Source organism: Ascidiella aspersa, chromosome 5 (assembly GCF_963924565.1).
Source record: "Ascidiella aspersa chromosome 5, kaAscAspe10.2, whole genome shotgun sequence".
NCBI classification, from domain to species: Eukaryota; Metazoa; Chordata; class Ascidiacea; order Phlebobranchia; family Ascidiidae; genus Ascidiella; species Ascidiella aspersa.
Genome location: NC_139451.1, coordinates 2,600,852 through 2,621,409, shown reverse-complemented (window position 1 = coordinate 2,621,409; position 20,558 = coordinate 2,600,852). Strand labels below are relative to the sequence as shown.

Here is a 20,558-nt window from a genome sequence, read left to right as displayed (position 1 = left end):
CCGCATTTCAAACCTAATGTTTGCAAGGAGCCGCATAAAAAACAACAGTAGGCATATAATTAAAAACTATTAAGAAAGCAACAAGAAAACATCAAATATACATTACGCTAGCCTAGGCTAACTAATTAACACTGTTTGCCATAGCTTGTCGATCAGGACTAAATATATTGTGACGTAATAAACCACAAAATTATTTTAAAGAGCCGGATGGAAGTACCCGGTAACATTAGTACTTCGTACTCGGGATCCTTGCTGATACAATTCATTAATTCTTGATTTCTCATACTTATTTTGTTGCAATTCTGCCACTTCTAACTAATTTTTCACTCGGTTAGAGAGCCGCAAAATGTACAGTTGAGAGCCGCATGCGGCTCTGAGAGCCGCGGTTGAGAATCACTGACCCAGACTGTTCAAGTTCTTAGTTGAAAGGGTTTCAATGTAACCATTTAAAACTTCAACCCATTAAACCTAAAGCTGTTGGGCATCATTTGTCCAATTAGTATTGGCCATAACGGTCTACAAACGCAAAAGTTACGGTTGTAAGAGAAAAAGTGGCTCAGGTTTTCCCCACTACATAAGGACACCATAATGCCACTTGATTATCTTATTTAGAATTAGACATAAACGGCCATTTACAAATATTTATGTTTTCTACTATAGCCGACCAACCTTCCAGTTTTGCTGCGGCGTCTATACTGCATTCAGTATCCTTCTAAACTTTTATACGCATTCCGTTTTGCAACCATTTAAAAGAGACTAAATAGTGGACATATTGCTGGATTTACTGTTTGTGATGCTTGTAAAGCTTTAAAAAATAGCTTGATTTTCAAAAACAGTTTCTCTGCATGCCCCTTAAACTATAATTTTTATCAACTTTTACTATATATACCTAAATTTTTATTTTATTTCTAAGTTATAGTATAACTGGCCTTATTTTTAAGAGAGATTTAAAACAATTAAAAACGATAAAAAAAACAAATAGCGTTAAAATATTAATATTATTTGAAACCTTTAAAAATTGTAGTTTTGTCGGTCTTATTGTGTGTCCTCTCTATATTTCTTCTCAATTTGAGAACTTAATTTTTATAAAAGAAATACATATATAAATGCTACTATTCATTGATTTGCTTAAATATCCATAGTTTTGCACTTTTTATTATAGACTGTTGCTTTTTATTGCGGCCATTCAACAAATACCAAAATAAATATTTCTGAAAAGGCAGTCTTAAAATCCAAACATTTACCCTTTATCAATTATTGTGTGTTTTGATTTTCATTCCATCTTATATACTTGTTTACTCGCAATGCATTTCAAACAATTTTGTTTTGTTTTCTGAAAACTAAAGAAGACTTATCGAAAAAGCACAATTCCAAGTCTGCCTGGCGTCACTTGAGAAGGGAAGTTACTGCAGAAGTTCGTTTTTTGTGTTTTAAATACAAAGGCTGGCAATGTATATAGTGTATATAGTCGCCGTTGATTGAGGAACAATATACTAGCTTGAAGAAATGTTGAAACATCATCAAACCAAATTGAACAGCGCAGCTCGCAATTTGATATCCCAATCACGACGTACATTCAGTCTTCTGCTTATAAAACTTCACCGTGTCTCGCTTTAAGCAAAGTCGTTTCCGTTGAAATCGAACGTTTTTTTTTGTTCCCCAATCTTATAAATGGATTCTCCAGTGCTGTAACTTCACTTTTGAAGAACCTTCAGCCAGAAACATCTGTTTGATTTCGAAAAGGTAAGCTCGTTGGAAATGCATTTTAATTATTACATTTTTTTTTATTGGATATTATAATTTAAACATTGTTCTTAACAACTACAGAGCTAACGCCATTTTTCAAGCAGAAGAATGAACTTCCAGTTGTTGGCATTTTGTCTGCTCGCATTCGCGTACCGCGTTCAAGGTGAGTCTTGTTAATAATACTTTACAGAAGCGATTTTAAAGGTGCGCCGCAGGGAAATAAAAAATATTAAACAAATTCTGTATTATTTTTAAAATTAGCGACTGAAAGTGGATTCTAGCCATAAGATTAAAATACGAATAACGTCCAGGTTGGAATAAAACTCAGTTCAAAACAGGACTACTAGCTAAATGTCGGAATAAGAACTAAACAGCCAAAATAAGACTTTTAATCACAAAGCCCACTTAGCTTCAACACAAAATAAACAAATAAAAAAAAAATAAAAAAAGAGTCCCCAAACGCCGCCATTTAAAACATGGAGCCTACACGTCGACACGATGTCACGGCGGCGGCAGTAATCGTTCCACATTCATTTCCTGCGGATCTGGATATTATTTAAGGCATTTAAGCCACTTAGGTCTTATACCAAAAATGTTTTGGATTTAATCCTGCCGTTGGTCTTATTAATACGGTATGATGTAACCTTAGGAACATTTTAAAGGTAAATTTTGGAATTCAAAATTGAAATATTTAAATATATATTCGAACACTTCATAGTTTAAAGTTGTCAAATGCAGAATAAAAATAAAAAAGTTTTTTCATTCACAGATAAAATTAACGCTTTTCTTAAAAAATAAGAATTCGCCAAAGAAAGTTTCATTTAGATTTTTATTTTTTAATAAAAAAAAAAACACTGCTGGAAAGAAACTTAAGTCGCGATTTCTATCAATAAACACTAGACATTGGACAATATGACTGCATTTGTAGCCCTTTCAAAATAAACTCTAAGGATGATGTAGTCTCTTTGCTAACGAAGCAAGACAAATAGCCAACATATTTAGCGGGACTCCCGCCATAATTGGACCTAAATCAGAACAACATCAACTACGTCATAAATTACAGTTAGGTAAAACACCAAAAAGGACTAGACTTTCGGCATAGAACACCTAAATAGGACTAATACCTAATAGTCGTAACAACGTTTAAATCGAAATTAAACTTAAATTCGTCGAAATGAGACCTAAATGGAAAGAATAAGGCCTTTACAGCCCTTTTACTTCCCAAAAAACCCCACCCCTAAGTTCACCCTTAACTCCCCTTTGTAATTTCAACCCTAAGTCAAATTCTAATTCTATACCCGCGCCTACTCACAAATTGCGGCAAACAATCTGGTGCCAAAACAGCGGCGCCCCAATGGCGCCTCTTAAATTACAGCGCCCAAACGTCGACACCAAAACGGCCGATGGCAAAAAGGTGTGCCGCAACCGCCCTATTTCCTGCTCTACAGTTTTGGGACGTTTGTTGTTCATTGCTGTCTTATTTTGTTAAATTAGGACTTATTTCGACAGATTTAGTTCGCATTCAGACGATTCTAGATCTTATTCTGTCCTGGTTATTACTGCACATTTTACTTTATTACAGTGGTTCCCAAACTTTTTTAGCTCGCGTCACACTAAAAAATTCTAAATTGTTAAATAGTTTGCGGCACACTGTTAAAAGAACAACAGTAGAGTAATTTTACAATCGCCCTTAACATATGACAAACTATTTGTAATATCCCAATATATTAATTTGTAATGAATAGTGCGTATTTAAGTCTAAAATACTTGGGTGTATGCCTATTGGTAACACAAATAACTTAATTTCCAAAATGAAAGTTTCGCGGCACACATGAAAATATTTGGAGGCACGGTAGTGTGCCGCGCAGTGGCGTAGCTAGCCGAGCATTTTTTTTGGGGGGGGCAAAAAGTTTTAACTTTTTTATTTAGCTTTTGTCATTGTTTTAAATGCCGTAACGAACACAAGTAACAATGCTAGCAAACCGTTTTGAGCAGCAACTGACTGAGTGTTAACGCAATACTCAAAACACAGTCCTAGAGCAAAAACTGTCTAAAAGTAGTAAAACTACATTATTGTATACCAAACGTTATATTAACTAAATCGTTTGTGACGTAACAGTGAATGACAATTAAAGGTTTAGTATATCTGTGATCGAATGTTCTGTACTGCCAATAAATGCTAAAAAACAAATTATTAAGAGTAAAATTTTGATACATTTTTTTTGGGGGGGGGGGCATGACCTTCGGGGCTTTTGTGGTGCAAATTAGACACCTCCCGGGGTAGGGGAGCATCATTGCCCTTTTATCCTTTTATTGTGTTGTATTTTGCGGACGAAAGTCCTGCGGCACACAGTTTGGGAATCCCTGCTTTATTTAGGTTGTATAGATTATTCTGATTTAAATTTTGTTGCTTTGTGGGTCTTATTGTGCGTTTCCATCCAGCTCTAACTAACATACTGTGTGTTTTCATAATTTTCCATATGAAAGGCCTATAGTTTTTTTATTTATTTATCTTTTGAGTAATCTTATAGAGCACACTTTTATAGATAATAAAATTAGAGGGCCTATGAAATAAAAACTTGCTAGCAATCGAGGAGATAAAACAACATATCCAATCGATTAACGCAAAGCGAAAAATGCCTTCAAAAAATTGTTTAACATTTTCGATGATGCGATGGGACGCACCATGCTTTTGGACTTAAATGATTTAATCGAAATAGGCTAAAACATTAGGTACATCAACCATTTTAATTCCCTGTATTTCAGTATGGTACAATTATATTCTTTACAATCGTTCAGTAATGACTTTACCTATTTACAGCTCAGTGCATTTCTCCCACCATCGCAAACGGGACTACCTCACCGGCCGCTGGTACAAATATTAATAACGGTGCTACACTCAACCTCGTTTGCGACGCGGGTTACGCTGCGTCAGCTGCATCGACTGTATGTGCTTCAAGCGGCACCACCTTTGTCGCAACACTGACATGCGATGGTAAAATGTTCATAATTGTTGACTTGAATACCAACTGTTCTTCGACGTTTTTTAGCATTAGTTTATTTACGCCAAGTGAGTTTGTAAACGTTTGTAAATTTAGTCGTAAACACGCGCAACCGTAAAACTTTTACTGCATTGAATCAGACCCAAGGTTTATATGCGAGTTCGTCCTACGTTAAACTGCAAGAGAAACTCAAAGCAGAGTTTGCTGGATTTGCATTAGTCCGTCAATTACAAATGTATAGTTTTACGTTTTGCACGTGGCCACTATCTTTTAAGGCGGTAAAACATATATTAAGAACCGTAGAAAAAATGCTGAGGTTTGGTCTGTTATTTTTTTTTCTATTAGATGGAACAAGCGTTAAGACTTTCTAATCGGATTAAATTCTATATTCCTTTATATTAAAAAACGTAACTTGCAAAATGGTAGTGAGTCCACAGAATGCGTGTGTAAGTTCGACTTTGAAAGAATTTTAATTTTGGAAACACGCGCATTTATGTACATCGTTCATTTTTATAAAAGTTTCGTACATTTGTAACACGATCTTGACCGTTAAATATTATTGTTTTTGTTTTTTGTTAAGTGTAATATATTTAGTCAGTAGAAAGATCACCGCTGGCAGAAGGGGAGTTTACAAACTCTGGCAAATTATTAAGTAACTTTGATTAGCATATGTGTGTTCAATCTATTTTCTATTTCAAACAGTCGCCACTTGCGCCGCTGAACCGGCGACCCTCACCTATGGAACTTTTCCAGCTGTCCCTGAAGACGGCTACACCGGTACAGTGCCAATCATATGCGACACTGGGTATACTCTGGCTTCTGGTGCAGCTTCATCTTCGCTTTGTACCGATACAGACACCTGGAATCCAGCATCACTTACTTGTGTTGGTAGGAAATCTTAGATTGTCTTAAAACATACGACAATTTAACATTAATACTCTGATTCGTACAACAATCCAGCGAAATCCAATGATAATAAAAAGGAAACTACTGGATTAGGTAAAGCAAAACAAGCAAAATTGAGTTGTTGTTTTTTTCATTTGCAAAAAATGTCAAATGTTTCAAACAGCCGCATGCAACGCTGCACCGACCCTCACCCAAGGCGCTTTTCCAACTATTCCCAGTGGTGGTTACAGTGGCTCAGTGTCAATCACCTGCAACGCCGGGTACACTTCTGCATCTGGGGCAGCAACCTCTGCATCATGCAGTGCAACCAACACCTGGACCCCGACCTCACTCACATGCACCGGTTTGTATGAAAAGTAACTGTTGAAAAGTGATTTGAACGGTTCCGCTAATTAAACTACACAAATTAAACATAAATAAACGATTAGAGTAACTTATTTGTTAGATAAATTGAATAAACTATGCTGAAAAAGCAAACTGTTTTAAGACTATTCAGCATGTTTGCAAGTAAGAAAGATACTGTTTACTGTAACGACTGGTTAGTGAAAAGTTCTTGTTCATCAGTTTGTATAAAATCGCCATAGTATCAGTAACTAAAATTTAAGGACAAAAATCAAAACAAGAAGCTCTACTGCCTTAAATTTGCACCGAAATAAGCATTTGTTGAGAACAAGTGATGTTTAATCCTCAGGGAGATTTAGCGTGACTTTCCGCCCTTTTGCAACTTAATACTGAGGGTTAAATGAAACGAACTTTATAAAGATAAATCTTGTCTGTTCTTATATAGTTTCCTTAAGTTTCGTTTCTACAAATTCATCCATATATTACAGCCGCCACATGCAACGCTGCGCCCACCCTCATCCAAGGAACCTTCCCAACTATGCCCAGTGGTGGTTACAGTGGCTCTGTGTCAATCACCTGCAACGCCGGGTACATTTCTGCATCTGGGGCAGCAACCTCTGCATCGTGCGATACAACTAACACCTGGAACCCGACCTCACTCACTTGCACCGGTTGGTGGGAAAAGTAACTGTTCAAAAGTGATTAGAACGGTTCCGCTAATTTAAATATGCAAAATATGCAGAAATAAATAATTAGAGAAACTTATTTGTTGGATAAATTGAATAAACCAAGCTAAAAAAGTAAACTGTATGAAGACCATACTGCATTTTTAGAGTAAGATTTTTGTGAGACTGTTTACTGTAACGACTGGTTAGTCAAAAGTTCAAGTTCATTAGTTTGTATAAAAACGAAATAATATCAGTAACTATACTATAAGGATGGAAATCAAAGCAAGAACCTCTACTGTCTTAAACAGAAACAAGCATTTGTTGAAAACAAATGTTCCATCCTCGGGGTTGTTGGCTTAAATTTTCCTCCTTTTGCAACTTCATACTGAGGGCGAAATGAACGAAATTTATAGAGGTTAATCGTGTCTGTACATAGTTTCCTTAAGTTAAGTTTTTTCCTTTCTATAAAGTCATCTATATAATACAGCCGCCACGTGTAACGCTTCACCGACCCTCACCCAAGGAACTTTCCCAACTATGCCCACTACTGGCTACACCGGCACAGTGGCAATCACATGCAACAGCGGGTATAAGGCGGGATCTACCAACTCGTCAATTTGCTCGGCCACAAACACCTGGAACCCGACCGCAGTGACATGCACTGGTAAACCATTTAGTGTCAAATTAATTTTCGCTAAAAGTTATGTATGGATTTCCCTTTAAACATCGTATTACGTTGCCAATGGTTTGTTAGGTAAAATTGTAGGAAAACTAGAATTATTTTAGACTTACGTTTACCTTTTTAACTTTTGTATTGTTTGTTTCTTTGTTTATCCAGCAATTACCTGCTCGGCATTGACTGTGACCAACGGCGCAGTGGCTCCAACCTGCACTGTCGCTTATAACGGAGAGGTCACTGTGACTTGCAACAGCGGCTACACACTCTCGTCCACTACTGGAGACCTCAAATGCGACGGAACTCTGGCCAATAACTATAATGCGACCACCCCCACTTGCACTGCAACCACAACCGTTTCCACCACAGGTAACTTGAAATATAGAATTCTAGCTAAAATAGAATTAATTCCACCAGGCAACATATCAATAGATAGAAAAAGTACAACCAGACCTTTTGGCAGCAGATACCAGCTGACCTTATCAGGGTTAATAATTTTAACGAGAAAACGTTTAGTTTCCCCTATGTATGTTGCTGAACAACCGTCACAAGGGCTCTCACAAACAGGGAAATTGTGATGTAAATTTATAAATACAGTGGGGAGATTGTGGGTAAAAGTGGAGGTTATTCTGGTAACGCTTTTTTATGTTAACAAATCGCGCCTTACCAGCCATATTTTTGAAGGGCATGTTATTTGCATTCGCTGAGAACTTTGTGTGATGTGACATTTTCCAACCAATTTCTATCAACTTATTTCCAGGTGACAGCGCTAGCTTGTTCCACCTGCACACTGCACTGATGGCGATGCTTCTCTCCGCGTTCGCTTTCATCAAGGCTCTTTAGACTGACATTGTGTGTTGTAGAAACGTAGATTTTTATTTTAAAAGTTAAATATGTTTTTTTTATAAACGGCGTTAGCTGAATTCTTCTTTGTGAATCAAAAACTGATCATTGCAAAATAAAAAGTATTTGAAAGAAAAGTCGAATTTACGCATAAATGCTACTTTTCGTTGATTTTCTTATATATCTATAGTGTTGCACTTATTGTTCTCAGGCTGTGTGTTTTATTGCGGCCATTTATCATCTAGCCAAAACCATTTCTGATAAAATCAGTCTAAACCTTTACCCTTGTTAATTATTGTGTGCTTTACCTATATCCATTACAGTGTGCTTGTTTGAAAATCGAAATAATGCATTTGAAACGATTTTGTTTTGTTTACATAAAACATGTTGGAGACATATCGGAAAAATGCAGTTCTCCAACTGCCTGTCGCAATTCAGGAAAGAAAATTAATGCCGGAGTTTCTCATTCGTTTTGAATTGGTCCCAAGCATTACCAGGTTATATGTTAAGCCACGGGATCTACATCTAATGCGTTGCCAAATTAACCATAGTCAACATTTTTAAAATTTGTTCAGCGAGACAGATTTGGTTTGCAGAATTTTGTATGGACACTTTGATGGGTATCACCACGTTAAGTTAAAACGCCACGTCGTAAAACACTTAATTCTTTAAAAAAAATGATGTTGTTGGACTCCTTTCATATTAGGTTATTTTATCGCTTTTTGTTCGTTTTCATCAGGGTTTTACTCACCGTCCTAAGCGGCAATGTTTTTAATGTAATTAGGTCACGCGTCTTAAGGTAATGCGAAACCAAACCCAAACGCAAAACGCCGTTTTACGTCTCTCGTGTTCAGAAAGGTCGACCGTACGCGCAGGATTTTTTCTTTTTCCTTATTTGTTCAGGTTGGCTGATTAGCAGTTTGTATTCGACAATTGACAAGTCTTCTTTGTTTGTCGCTAAAAACGTCGAGTTAGGCTCAGCTAATGTTCCTTTATGTTCGCTGTATGCCCTAATCTTAGATGCAATGAAATTTTTCTCAAGTTTTTCGCAAAAGGTGATCTAACTGTGACTGTCGTGCTTACCGCAATATTGTTCACTATAAAGCACATTGTAAGATCCGTGTTTTCGGCGCAGAATAATCGCGGCATAATAACACCCGGCAAAATACGATCTTCGTTTAGTATTGCAGGTGGCGAGAGACGTGCTTGTAAATTAGCGCAGTCCCGTACATGGAACTTAGGTAACTACGCCGCTGATGGTCGAAAAATTAGTCTACCAAAATTAGTCACACATTCAAAATTAATCACACATCGGTCTTGTTTTAACGATTGCACACTAAGCGGTTTCGCAGCTGGCGCCTGGCAGGAGTGTCAACGACGCACGTCGCACGTGTTCGCATCTTAACAATGTAAAGAAGTTTTCGCCAAACGCGAAAACAATTAAAAAAGATGCGAAAAATATAGTTTTTGGGAGTTGTCATGTCACCTCTGAATTAACACCTGATGCTAGCCAATATTAAACCACGCATTGTTACAACTTTAGCAGAAACCCCAGATGCATTTTTGTTTATTTTAATGCGAAGCTTCAGCCTACGAACAAACGCAAGCGAACACCCAACCACGGTTTGTTTGGGTGTTCGGGATTAAGCAGCGGAACACCAAGAGTCCTCTGTTTTAAAGTTGAACAAAATGAAAAATGTGCACATATCCAGATTAGCGGTTCTTAAACTTTTTTGGAGTCGCGACCTTTGTACGCAATTTACCGAAACTCGCACCCCTTTTGCAACAAAAAGCGCGAGTATATATGTTGGAGAGAAATCGCTTTGTCAGCAATAGATATTCGTTTTTTTAGTCTTTGTATAAGTTCGATGGCGACCCTTGCATACGCTTTTTTCGTAGTGGTCACCCACAAGTGATCTTGGCCGTTCTATTTTCCTGGGGTTTCTGCCCCAACAACCCCCTAACCCCACTTGTCACCCACAGGTGATCTTGGCCGTTCTACTTTCCTGGGGTTTCTGCCCCAACAACCCCCTAACCCCACTTGTCACCCACAGGTGATCTTGGCCGTTCTACTTTCCTGGGGTTTCTGCCCCAACAACCCCCTAACCCCACTTGTCACCCACAGGTTATCTTGGCCGTTCAACTTTCCTGGGGTTTCTGCCCCAACAACCCCCTAACCCCACTTGTCACCCACAGGTGATCTTGGCCGTTCTACTTTCCTGGGGTTTCTGCCCCAACAACCCCCTAACCCCACTTGTCACCCACAGGTTATCTTGGCCGTTCAACTTTCCTGGGGTTTCTGCCCCAACAACCCCCTAACCCCACTTGTCACCCACAGGTGATCTTGGCCGTTCTACTTTCCTGGGGTTTCTGCCCCAACAACCCCCTAACCCCACTTGTCACCCACAGGTGATCTTGGCCGTTTTACTTTCCTGGGGTTTCTGCCCCAACAACCCCCTAACCCCACTTGTCACCCACAAGTGATCTTGGCCGTTCTACTTTCCTAGGGTTTCTACCCCAACAACCCCCTAACCCCACTTGTCACCCACAGGTGGTCTTGGCCGTTCTACTTTCCTGGGGTTTCTGCCCCAACAACCCCCTAACCCCACTTGTCACCCACAAGTGATCTGGGCCGTTCTACTTTCCTAGGGTTTCTACCCCAACAACCCCCTAACCCCACTTGTCACCCACAGGTGATCTTGGCCGTTCTACTTTCCTGGGGTTTCTACCCCAACAACCCCCTAACCCCACTTGTCACCCACAGGTGATCTTGGCCGTTCTACTTTCCTAGGGTTTCTACCCAACAACCCCCTAACCCCACTTGTCACCCACAAGTGATCTTGGCCGTTCTACTTTCCTGGGGTTTCTACCCCAACAACCCCCTAACCCCACTTGTCACCCACAGGTGATCTTGGCCGTTCTACTTTCCTAGGGTTTCTACCCAACAACCCCCTAACCCCACTTGTCACCCACAAGTGATCTTGGCCGTTCTACTTTCCTGGGGTTTCTACCCCAACAACCCCCTAACCCCACTTGTCACCCACAGGTGATCTTGGCCGTTCTACTTTCCTGGGGTTTCTGCCCCAACAACCCCCTAACCCCACTTGTCACCCACAGGTGGTCTTGGCCGTTCTACTTTCCTGGGGTTTCTGCCCCAACAACCCCCTAACCCTACTTGTCACCCACAGGTGATCTTGGCCGTCCAGTGCTTTTTAACCTTATTAAAAAACAATAAAAAAAATAAAAAAAATAAAAATGAAAAAAAAACAATAAAAAAAAAAAAAAAATAAATAACAAAAAAAAAAAATAAATAAATAATAATAAAAATAAAATATAAAATAAAAACTTGGCGCGGAACCAAACGAACGCTTATGACACTGCAGTGGTTCTAATTCCTTATTTTATCCCATGGGTCCTTTAGGTTTAACCGCTATTTAAAACCAAATACCCCTAAGAAAATCATCACCTGTATATTTGTCAATACGAATAGAGTATACAACCTTTTTAAAATCGTAAGATTTCCATCTACTACATTAGTGCCAAACTCTTAGTAACTTACTTTAAAGCAGTTCTTTTTTCTTTTTTACTTTTTTTTGTGTATGTGTGTTGTATTTAAACATTGCTAAGTTATGCTTTTAAGCCATTTTTTTGTATATATTTTTCTTTACATGACGCTGTTATTGTGCACGCGTAAAATCAATGACAATAAATGCTGATTGCTTGCTATTTTTAATTTGGTGCAACGCAGGGGTATGTTTGGCCAAAAGTCTAGTTTCACGTTTGACCCATATATTGGATTCCGTGTATGGGAAATCAATTAACGAAAATCTAACTTGCGCCGATGTTACCTTTCCGGTCTCCCAGCTGGGATACAACTATTGGGTTTCTGTGGTAAGTTGGTAGTTGATCATACTAACACCTAACAATAGTGCGCTTCAAAATTTTCCACTGGCGTAACTCGGTAAGGGAAACTCCTGCCGGAGTTCGTATTAACAAAGCATGGCAATGTATAAAGTGTATATAGTCGCCGTTGCTTGAGGAACAATAATAATAGATTGACGAAATGCTGCAACATCATCAAACCTAATTGAACAGCGCAGCCCGCAATTTGATATCCCAATCACAACGTGCGTTCTGTGTCATACTTTTTTTTTTATCTAACACCAACCCTCACCCAGAAGTATAAATCACTAACTCTCCTAACATTTTTAACGAAACCTATTTTCTCCCTTCTACCATTACCTCTAACCCCAAACAGTGACAAACAAGTCGGTGCTAAAAAAGCGGCGTCCTCACGGTGTCATTTAAAGTAGGGCTCCCTAAATTTGACACCAAAACGGCCGATGCCAGACCGATGGCCATCGATCGCCCCATACCCTCTTCCTACAGTTTCAGGCGTTATTTTAGACTTTTAGGCTTTATTCCAATTTTGGACTTATTCCGACTGGTTTAGACTATTTAGATATTGTTCTGTCGTAGATATATTCGGTTTAGTTTGGTTTGTAGATATTATTATGTGTTTAACCCAATGTCCCTTCTCAATTTATCGACTTTATTTTTTTGAACGAAATAAACATATAAATGCTACTTTTCATTGATTTGCTTGAATATCTATAGTGTGACACTTATTATTTCAGACTGTTTCTTTGTTTCGGCCACTCAACAAATGGTAAAAAAAATTCTGAAAAGGCAGCCTTAAAATCCAAACATTTACCCTTTAACAATTATTGTGTGTTATATGTAAAATATATGCCCGGAGTTCGTATTTTGTTTTTAAAATACAAAAGCGCGCCAATGTATAAAGTGTATATAGTCGCCGTTGCTTGAGGAACAATATAATATATTGAAGGAATGTTGCAACATCGTCAAACCTAATTGAACAGCGCAGCTTGAAATTTGATATCCCAATCACGACGAGCATTCAGTCTTCTGCTTATAAAACTTCACCGTGCCTCTCTTTAAGCAAAGTTGTTTCTGTTGAAATCGAACGGTGTTTTTTTGTTCCCCGATCTTATCAGAAACAGCTTTCTTGACGGTTGCTCTTGGTAGGTTTGGGTACAACCCTACCACATCTGCTGCTGTAAAATATATCCGTTTTTAGATTTTACGAAACTTGTATTGTTCTTGGAATGTTGTTTTTTCGTCTATTAAGTAAAATATTTAAAGCAATGTGCTGTTTGACCTTGTTTTTTGAGAAAATGAACGTTTAAATAGCGTGTTCTCAAAATAGCGTTGTCTCTATGAGGGTCCCTTGAGCTATTTTAAACACCCAGACTGTTCAAGTTCTTAGTTGAAAGGGTTTTAATGTAACCATTTAAAACTTCAACCCATTAAACCTAAAGCTGTTGGGCATCATTTGTCCAATTAGTATTGGCCATAACGGTCTACAAACGCAAAAGTTACGGTTGTAAGAGAAAAAGTGGCTCAGGTTTTTCCCACTACATAAGAACACCATAATGCCACTTGATTAACCTATTAACAAGGATTTTTTGAAGTACTCTAGACCAGTGATTCTCAACCTTTTTTAGAGCAAGAGCCGCATTTCAAACCTAATGTTTGCAAGGAGCCGCATAAAAAACAACAGTAGGCATATAATTAAAAAATATTAAGAAAGCAACAAGAAAACATCAAATATACATTACGCTAGCCTAGGCTAACTAATTAACACTGTTTGCCATAACTTGTCGATCAGGACTAAATATATTGTGACGTAATAAACCACAAAATTATTTTAAAGAGCCGGATGGAAGTACCCGGTAACATTAGTACTTCGTACTCGGGATCCTTGCTGATACAATTCATTAATTCTTGATTTCTCTTACTTATTTTGTTGCAATTCTGCCACTTCTAACTAATTTTTCACTCGGTTAGAGAGCCGCAAAATGTACAGTTGAGAGCCGCGGTTGAGAATCACTGACCCAGACAATTCAAGTTCTTAGTTGAAAGGGTTTCAATGTAACCATTTAAAACTTCAACCCATTAAACCTAAAGCTGTTGGGCATCATTTGTCCAATTAGTATTGGCCATAACGGTCTACAAACGCAAAAGTTACAGTTGTAAGATGAAAAAGTGGCTCAGGTTTTCCCCACTACATAAGGACACCATAATGCCACTTGATTATCTTATTTAGAATTAAACATAAACGGCCATTTACAAATATTTATGTTTTCTACTATAGCCGACCAACCTTCCAGTTTTGCTGCGGCGTCTATACTGCATTCAGTATCCTTCTACACTTTTATACGCATTCCGCAACCATTTAAAAGAGACTAAATAGTGGACATATTGCTGGATTTACTGTTTGTGATGCTTGTAAAGCTTTAAAAAATAGCTTGATTTTCAAAAACAGTTTCTCTGCATGCCCCTTAAACTATAATTTTTATCAACTTTTACTATATATACCTAAATTTTTATTTTATTTCTAAGTTATAGTATAACTGGCCTTATTTTTAAGAGAGATTTAAAACAATTAAAAACGATAAAAAAACAAATAACGTTAAAATATTAATATTATTTGAAACCTTTAAAAATTGTAGTTTTGTCGGTCTTATTGTGTGTCCTCTCTATATTTCTTCTCAATTTGAGAACTTAATTTTTATCTAAGACATACATATATAAATGCTACTATTCATTGATTTGCTTAAATATCCATAGTTTTGCACTTTTTATTATAGACTGTTGCCTTTTATTGCGGCCATTCAACAAATACCAAAATAAACATTTCTGAAAAGGCAGTCTTAAAATCCAAACATTTACCCTTTATCAATTATTGTGTGTTTTGATTTTTATTCCACCTTATATACTTGTTTACTCGCAATGCATTTCAAACAATTTTGTTTTGTTTTCTGAAAACTAAAGAAGACTTATCGAAAAAGCACAATTCCAAGTCTGCCTGGCGTCACTTGAGAAGGGAAGTTACTGCCGGAGTTCGTTTTTTGTTTTGCAAATACAAAAGGCTGGTAATGTGTAAAGTGTATATAGTCGCCGTTGCTTGAGGAACAATATACTAGCTTGAAGAAATGTTGCAACATCATCAAACCAAATTGAACAGCGTAGCTCGCAATTTGATATCCCAATCACGACGTGCATTCAGTCTTCTGCTTATATAACTTCACCGTGTTACTCTTTAAGTAAAGTTGTTTCTGTTGAAATCGAACGGTTTTTTTTTGTTCACCGATCTTATAAGTCGATTCTCCAGTCCTGTAACTTCAGTTTTGAAGAACTTTCAGCCAGAAACATCTGTTTGATTTCGAAAAGGTAAGCTCGTTGGAAATGCATTTTATTTATTACAATTAATTTTATTGGTTATTCTTATTAGAATTTAAACTTCATTTTTAACAATTACAGAGCTAACGCCATTTTCCAATCAAAATGAACTTCCAGTTGTTCGCATTTTGTCTGCTCGCAGTGGCCAACCGCGCTCAAGGTGAGGCTCATTCAAAACAGTTTCAGTCTGGAACTTAACCGAAAGTGATCTATGTTTGTGTAAAGCTACAGAAGTCATAACCCTGCTCTGATATCATGTATTAATTTGATATTTTGCCGATTTGTTTGCAGCTCAATGTGATCTTGTGGCTGTGACCGAAGGAACGTATGGCGTAGCTACTCCGCTTGCAGACGGTTCGACAACAACTTTCTCATGCACAGCCGGGTTTGATGCGTCTGCTACCTCATTGTCGTGCTCCGGAACCACTCTGGACCCAGCCTCAGTGACGTGCACAGGTAAATATTGAAAAACATGAGCCACAGTGATAACCTATTTGCGTTGAAATAGTTTGGTAAACGTTTGGCTCACTCGAGTATCTAGTCCCGAGTTTATCTTCGATTCCGCAGCCCAACTTTCCTTATTAAGCCTTTTATTTAAATCGCGCAAAGTACTTCTTGGTCGTAAATAGCACAGTAAAAATTTTAACGACTGGGCACCTTACCTGCGACTAACAGTGGTAAAAAAAACAAAAATTAGCGTTTGTGAGAGCACCTGAAATCAATTCGCTGTATTCCTAAATAATACGAACGGTGCGTAAATTACAACAAAATACAAATTTTTCAAAAAACTCAGGTTGGTCTGAAGAAACAAAAGCGTAGAAACAAAAGAACAGTTTAAGCGACCTTAATAGAATGGAAACAAAGACCCAAAAAATCAGTTTTAAAGCTTTTGTTGGCAGTTGATTGGTCCAAATTGCCTCACAGTTTTTTTCACGCACCTCAAATACGAGGCTTAAACTTTTACATTTTGAATTTTAATTAATTTTCTAGCTTCTTCATCATATTAAAATGGGAATTGCCACATTTGCAAAACCTAGAATTTAAACCCAAACTACAACCCACAGCTATTCAAATCAAAGTTTTCTAAATGAATTTCAATGTTATCGAATTTTGTTTAATCACATTGCAAAAAGGGAAGTCCACTCGTAGCACTAAACATTTGTTTTAATCAAAACCAGCCGATAAAAAAGTTGTGTTTGTTAAAGCGGGTTTCGAATTATGAAAAGCAGACCACTGTTTCACCAATCAATTGCAGCCGTGTTGTTACTTGTTACTGTCGGCAACACTCGTAAACAGTGTCAGCCGTCAAGGAAAACTCGTGCATCACAACACACACTCTCATCTATCTTCTATTTTGATGTTTGAAACAGCCGCCACATGCGCCGCTGCACCGGCGACCCTCACCGGACAACTGTGCCTTCTGGCGGCTACACCGGCACAGTGCCAATCATCTGCAACGACGGGTATAAGGTGGCTGATTGTGACCCTTCATCTTCGCTTTGTACCACGACAGACACCTGGAATCAAAACTCCTTGACATGCACAGGTAAATATTACTTTAAGCATTTCAAATATTGTTTTGATTTCTAATCCGGCATACGTTCACTTTTTCGTCCCACGTGCTTAGCAACAGATGGGTAATAAGAAATTGATATTCTCGCGCACAATGGAGATATATTATTATAAAAACAATTGAGACATATATTATGTATTTTCAGCTATAACCTGTGCGGCAACCTCAATAACCAACGGAGTCGGAACAACTGTAGTTACAGCTTACAACGTACCTCATACCTTCACCTGCAACGCCGGATATGTTTTAGTCGGAACATTAGCCTTGACATGCGACGGAACAGAAACCAACAACTGGTCTGCTGCTGTACCAACATGTTAACGTAAGTTGTTTTAATACAGTCAGATAAAAATTGTAAATCGTTGTTTGTTCGCACAATAATAAATTAAAATAATGGGATCGTAGTTGGTCTTTTGTACTAGGCCATAACCCATTTTTAACAGGCCGAAGCCCGCTAAATAAAAATAAAATAATATATAAAACCAAGAGAAAATGATTTCATCGTTGCGAGAAGATTTTCTTTCACTTTGTTTTTTGATTAATTAACGCACATATAATTTAATAAATTACTTCGTAACCTCGAAATCGGTTTTATGATCCACCTTACAGCCGCCACATGCAGCGCTTCACCGACCCTCACCCAAGGAACTTTCCCAACTATGCCCACTGCTGGCTACACCGGCGCAGTGTCAATCACATGCAACTCCGGGTATAAGGCGGGATCTACCAACTCGTCACTTTGCACGACCACAAACACCTGGAACCCGACCACAGTGACATGCGCTGGTAAATCTCGTTCAATGACCTGTTAATGCCCTGCAAGACAATTTAAGATAGGTCTTACGAAAATGCTTGCGCTAAAAAAAATGCAGTTAGAACTTTTTCCATTTATATTTTTTTTAATCGTTTTTATTTGTTCAACCAGCAATTACCTGCTCGACATTGACTGTGACCAACGGCGCAGTGGCTCCAACCGGCACTGTCGCTTATAACGGAGAGGTCACTGTCACTTGCGACAGCGGCTACATACTCTCGTCCACTACTGCGACCCTCAAATGCGACGGAACTCTGGCCAACAACTACAACGTGGCCACCCTCACCTGTGATGCAAGCAGCACCACTGCAACCACTACTACATGTAAATTTAAATTTATAATTAGAGTCACGACTAGGGCGATTATTTCTTAACTTGTCAAAAACAGTCAAAATTTGGTCGAAATTATTTCAAGCCAAAATCTAATAAAAATGCACATAAATCGTTTACAAAATTGAATAAATATAGCCATCTTTTATAAAATTGTTGTTTAGTTATAGTTGTATAAAAAAAAAAAAGTTTTGGGTAATATTTAACGACATTTTTCCTGTATTATATCTTCATTAGAGAAATATATGGTAATGCTGGCAGAATTAACCACCCAGACCGTGTTTGTCGCATAATGTTTAGCTAGAACTTCGTTTTGGCACATTATATAGTTTCGTATCTCTGATTTGGACGTATGTGTTAAACCAGACCTGGGCCGCATCCGGCCCGCAGCTTATTTTCCTTAAAATACATAGGCTAGGATTTTTTTTTTACATGTTTGTTTGTATCGTAAACACTCTTTTTAGGGACGGATCTAGTCATGACCCTGCCAAATTCGATTTTTAGCCCGTTTCAAAAACTAAAACGGAAAACATTTTCGCGCTTTCTCGTGTCTTTCACGCGATTTTATGGCAAATTTACAGAGAAATAGAAGCCGCAGCACTCTCTCCAACGAAAATTTAACGAACTTAGCCTAATATTAATATATTTTTTGCGCGTCGAAAGTAATCTGTCTTTAAAAAATGAACAAAATACCGACCGTTTCTGAACTCTGAAATATACCGATTAACATTTTGTAAACCTAATTTAGTTAATCATGTTGTGTGTTTCACCTGATTTATATCGTCTTTACAATATGGCCGTTGTGCCGCAAGTAACACATGGGCAACTTAAAGCTTTTAAAAGCATTTTTTTTTCAAATTCGACTTAAACTGCACATTTTCGCACTACAAACGTAATAAGAAGTTCGTTAGCTTGTTATACATCATTTTTTTTAAATAGGTAGTGTCTTTAAAGAGTTGTGCACAATCTTAAAAAAATATTTAATTTGTGAACCACCAATCAGTGAGCATCTAAAATGTGTGGTTAAAGACGGCAAGAAACTACAGCAGTACTTAGAACAACAAAATCTTGTTTAAATCAATGTATTTCTAATAGGCCAAAATTTTGTCACAAACATATATTTTCAGGTCAAAATTTGTCAAAATTTCAATTGTTTAGGTGAAAATTATTTATTTTATAGGTCAAAAATAATTGCCCTACTCATGGCAAATGGTCGACTGAAAACCATGCTATGCAAAAGCATTTTCTTTATAAATAATCGTGATGGGTAACGATTTGAAAATCGTGCTTTACCGAATTCTATACAGTTTTTATAACATGAACCTTACAGTGCATTTACTTTGTAACATTTAAAAGCTTTGTGTGATATTTGACTTTATTTCCAGGTGGCAGCGCTAGTTTGTTCCACCTGCACACTGCACTGATGGCGATGCTTCTCTCCGCCTTCGCTTTCATCAAGGCTCTTTAGACTGACATCGTGTGTTGTAGAAACGTAGAATTTTATTTTAAATGTTAAATTTTTGTTTTTGAAAAACGTCGTTAGCTAAATTTTTCTTCGTGAATCAAAATCTGACCATTGCAAAATGATAAGGTTTTTGAAAGAAAAGTCGAATTTACGCATAAATGCTACTTTTCGTTGATTTTCTTAAATATCTATAGTGTTGCACTTATTATTTTCAGCCTGTGTGTTTTATTGCGGCCATTTATCATCTAGCCAAAACCATTTCTGATAAAATCAGTCTAAACGTTTACCGTTGTTAATTATCGTGTGCTATACTTATATCAAATACAGTGTGTTTGCTTGTTTGAAAATACAAAATTAACATTTGAAGCGTTTTTTTTTTTGTTAAAACATGTCAAAGCATATCGGAAAATGCAATTCTCAATCTGACTGGCGTAATTCAAACCGGGAATGAAAGCCTTTTGTTTTCACCGATTCCATCGCTAGCATTAGCTTGTATGACTTTATGTTAAGTCACGGACGTACATTTGATGTGATGTCAAATTAATCATAACCAACATGTAAAACAAAGGTGCTGCGAGCCATGGACATATTCATGGACGTAACCAAGTTACGTTGTAGACAATAAATCTATTATCGACCTGACAAAAATGCCCTTTGAAACTATAATGACAGTTTGTTTAGTTTTTAATTTAGAGATCATATAGTACGGTGGTCATGACCCCTTGTTAAAATATACACGAGTCTATCCCTTAATCCAGTGCTTTCAATCTTATTAAAAAACAATAAAAAAAATAAAAAAAAATAAAAATTAAAAAAAAACAATAAAAAATAAAAATAAATAAATAACAAAAAATATTTAAAAAAAATAAATAATAAAAATAAAATATAAAATAAAAACTTGGCGCGGAACCAAACGAACGCTTATGA

The 20,558-nt window shown here is 37.4% G+C and overlaps 1 protein-coding gene and 2 long non-coding RNA genes across 4 annotated transcripts; all 3 read left to right on the top strand.

The window, feature by feature from the left end:
• Window positions 1-1,650: 1,650 nt before the first annotated feature.
• On the top strand, window positions 1,651-8,753 carry LOC146141482 (uncharacterized). Its single transcript, XM_083389998.1, has 9 exons — window positions 1,651-1,743; window positions 1,828-1,909; window positions 4,568-4,741; window positions 5,451-5,636; window positions 5,818-5,997; window positions 6,485-6,667; window positions 7,152-7,328; window positions 7,503-7,709; window positions 8,101-8,753. The coding sequence occupies exons 2-9, from the start codon at window positions 1,855-1,857 to the stop codon at window positions 8,181-8,183; spliced, it is 1,245 nt and encodes a 414-aa protein (XP_083246124.1). The 5' UTR covers window positions 1,651-1,743; window positions 1,828-1,854; the 3' UTR covers window positions 8,184-8,753.
• Window positions 8,754-15,406: 6,653 nt separating this feature from the next.
• Window positions 15,407-16,807, top strand: LOC146141481 (uncharacterized). Its single transcript, XR_014498716.1, has 4 exons — window positions 15,407-15,440; window positions 15,531-15,609; window positions 15,741-15,905; window positions 16,746-16,807. It is a non-coding gene; the product is annotated as an uncharacterized LOC146141481 (long non-coding RNA).
• A 50-nt stretch (window positions 16,808-16,857) lies between these two features.
• On the top strand, window positions 16,858-18,152 carry LOC146141480 (uncharacterized). Of its 2 annotated transcripts, none has more exons than XR_014498737.1 (3): window positions 16,858-16,995; window positions 17,168-17,344; window positions 17,948-18,152. It is a non-coding gene; the product is annotated as an uncharacterized LOC146141480 (long non-coding RNA). The 2 variants fall into 2 exon arrangements; XR_014498736.1 differs by lacking the exon at window positions 17,948-18,152 and adding an exon at window positions 17,632-17,802.
• Window positions 18,153-20,558: the final 2,406 nt, after the last annotated feature.

Excerpts from the sequence above, each read along its gene's own strand:
- LOC146141482 (XM_083389998.1), top strand. The coding sequence starts at position 1,855 with ATGAACTTCCAGTTGTTGGCATTTTGTCTGCTCGCATTCGCGTACCGC. Across the intron at positions 4,742-5,450 it reads CGCAACACTGACATGCGATG|TCGCCACTTGCGCCGCTGAA; the intron begins GTAAAATGTTCA and ends TATTTCAAACAG. Across the intron at positions 5,998-6,484 it reads GACCTCACTCACATGCACCG|CCGCCACATGCAACGCTGCG; the intron begins GTTTGTATGAAA and ends CATATATTACAG.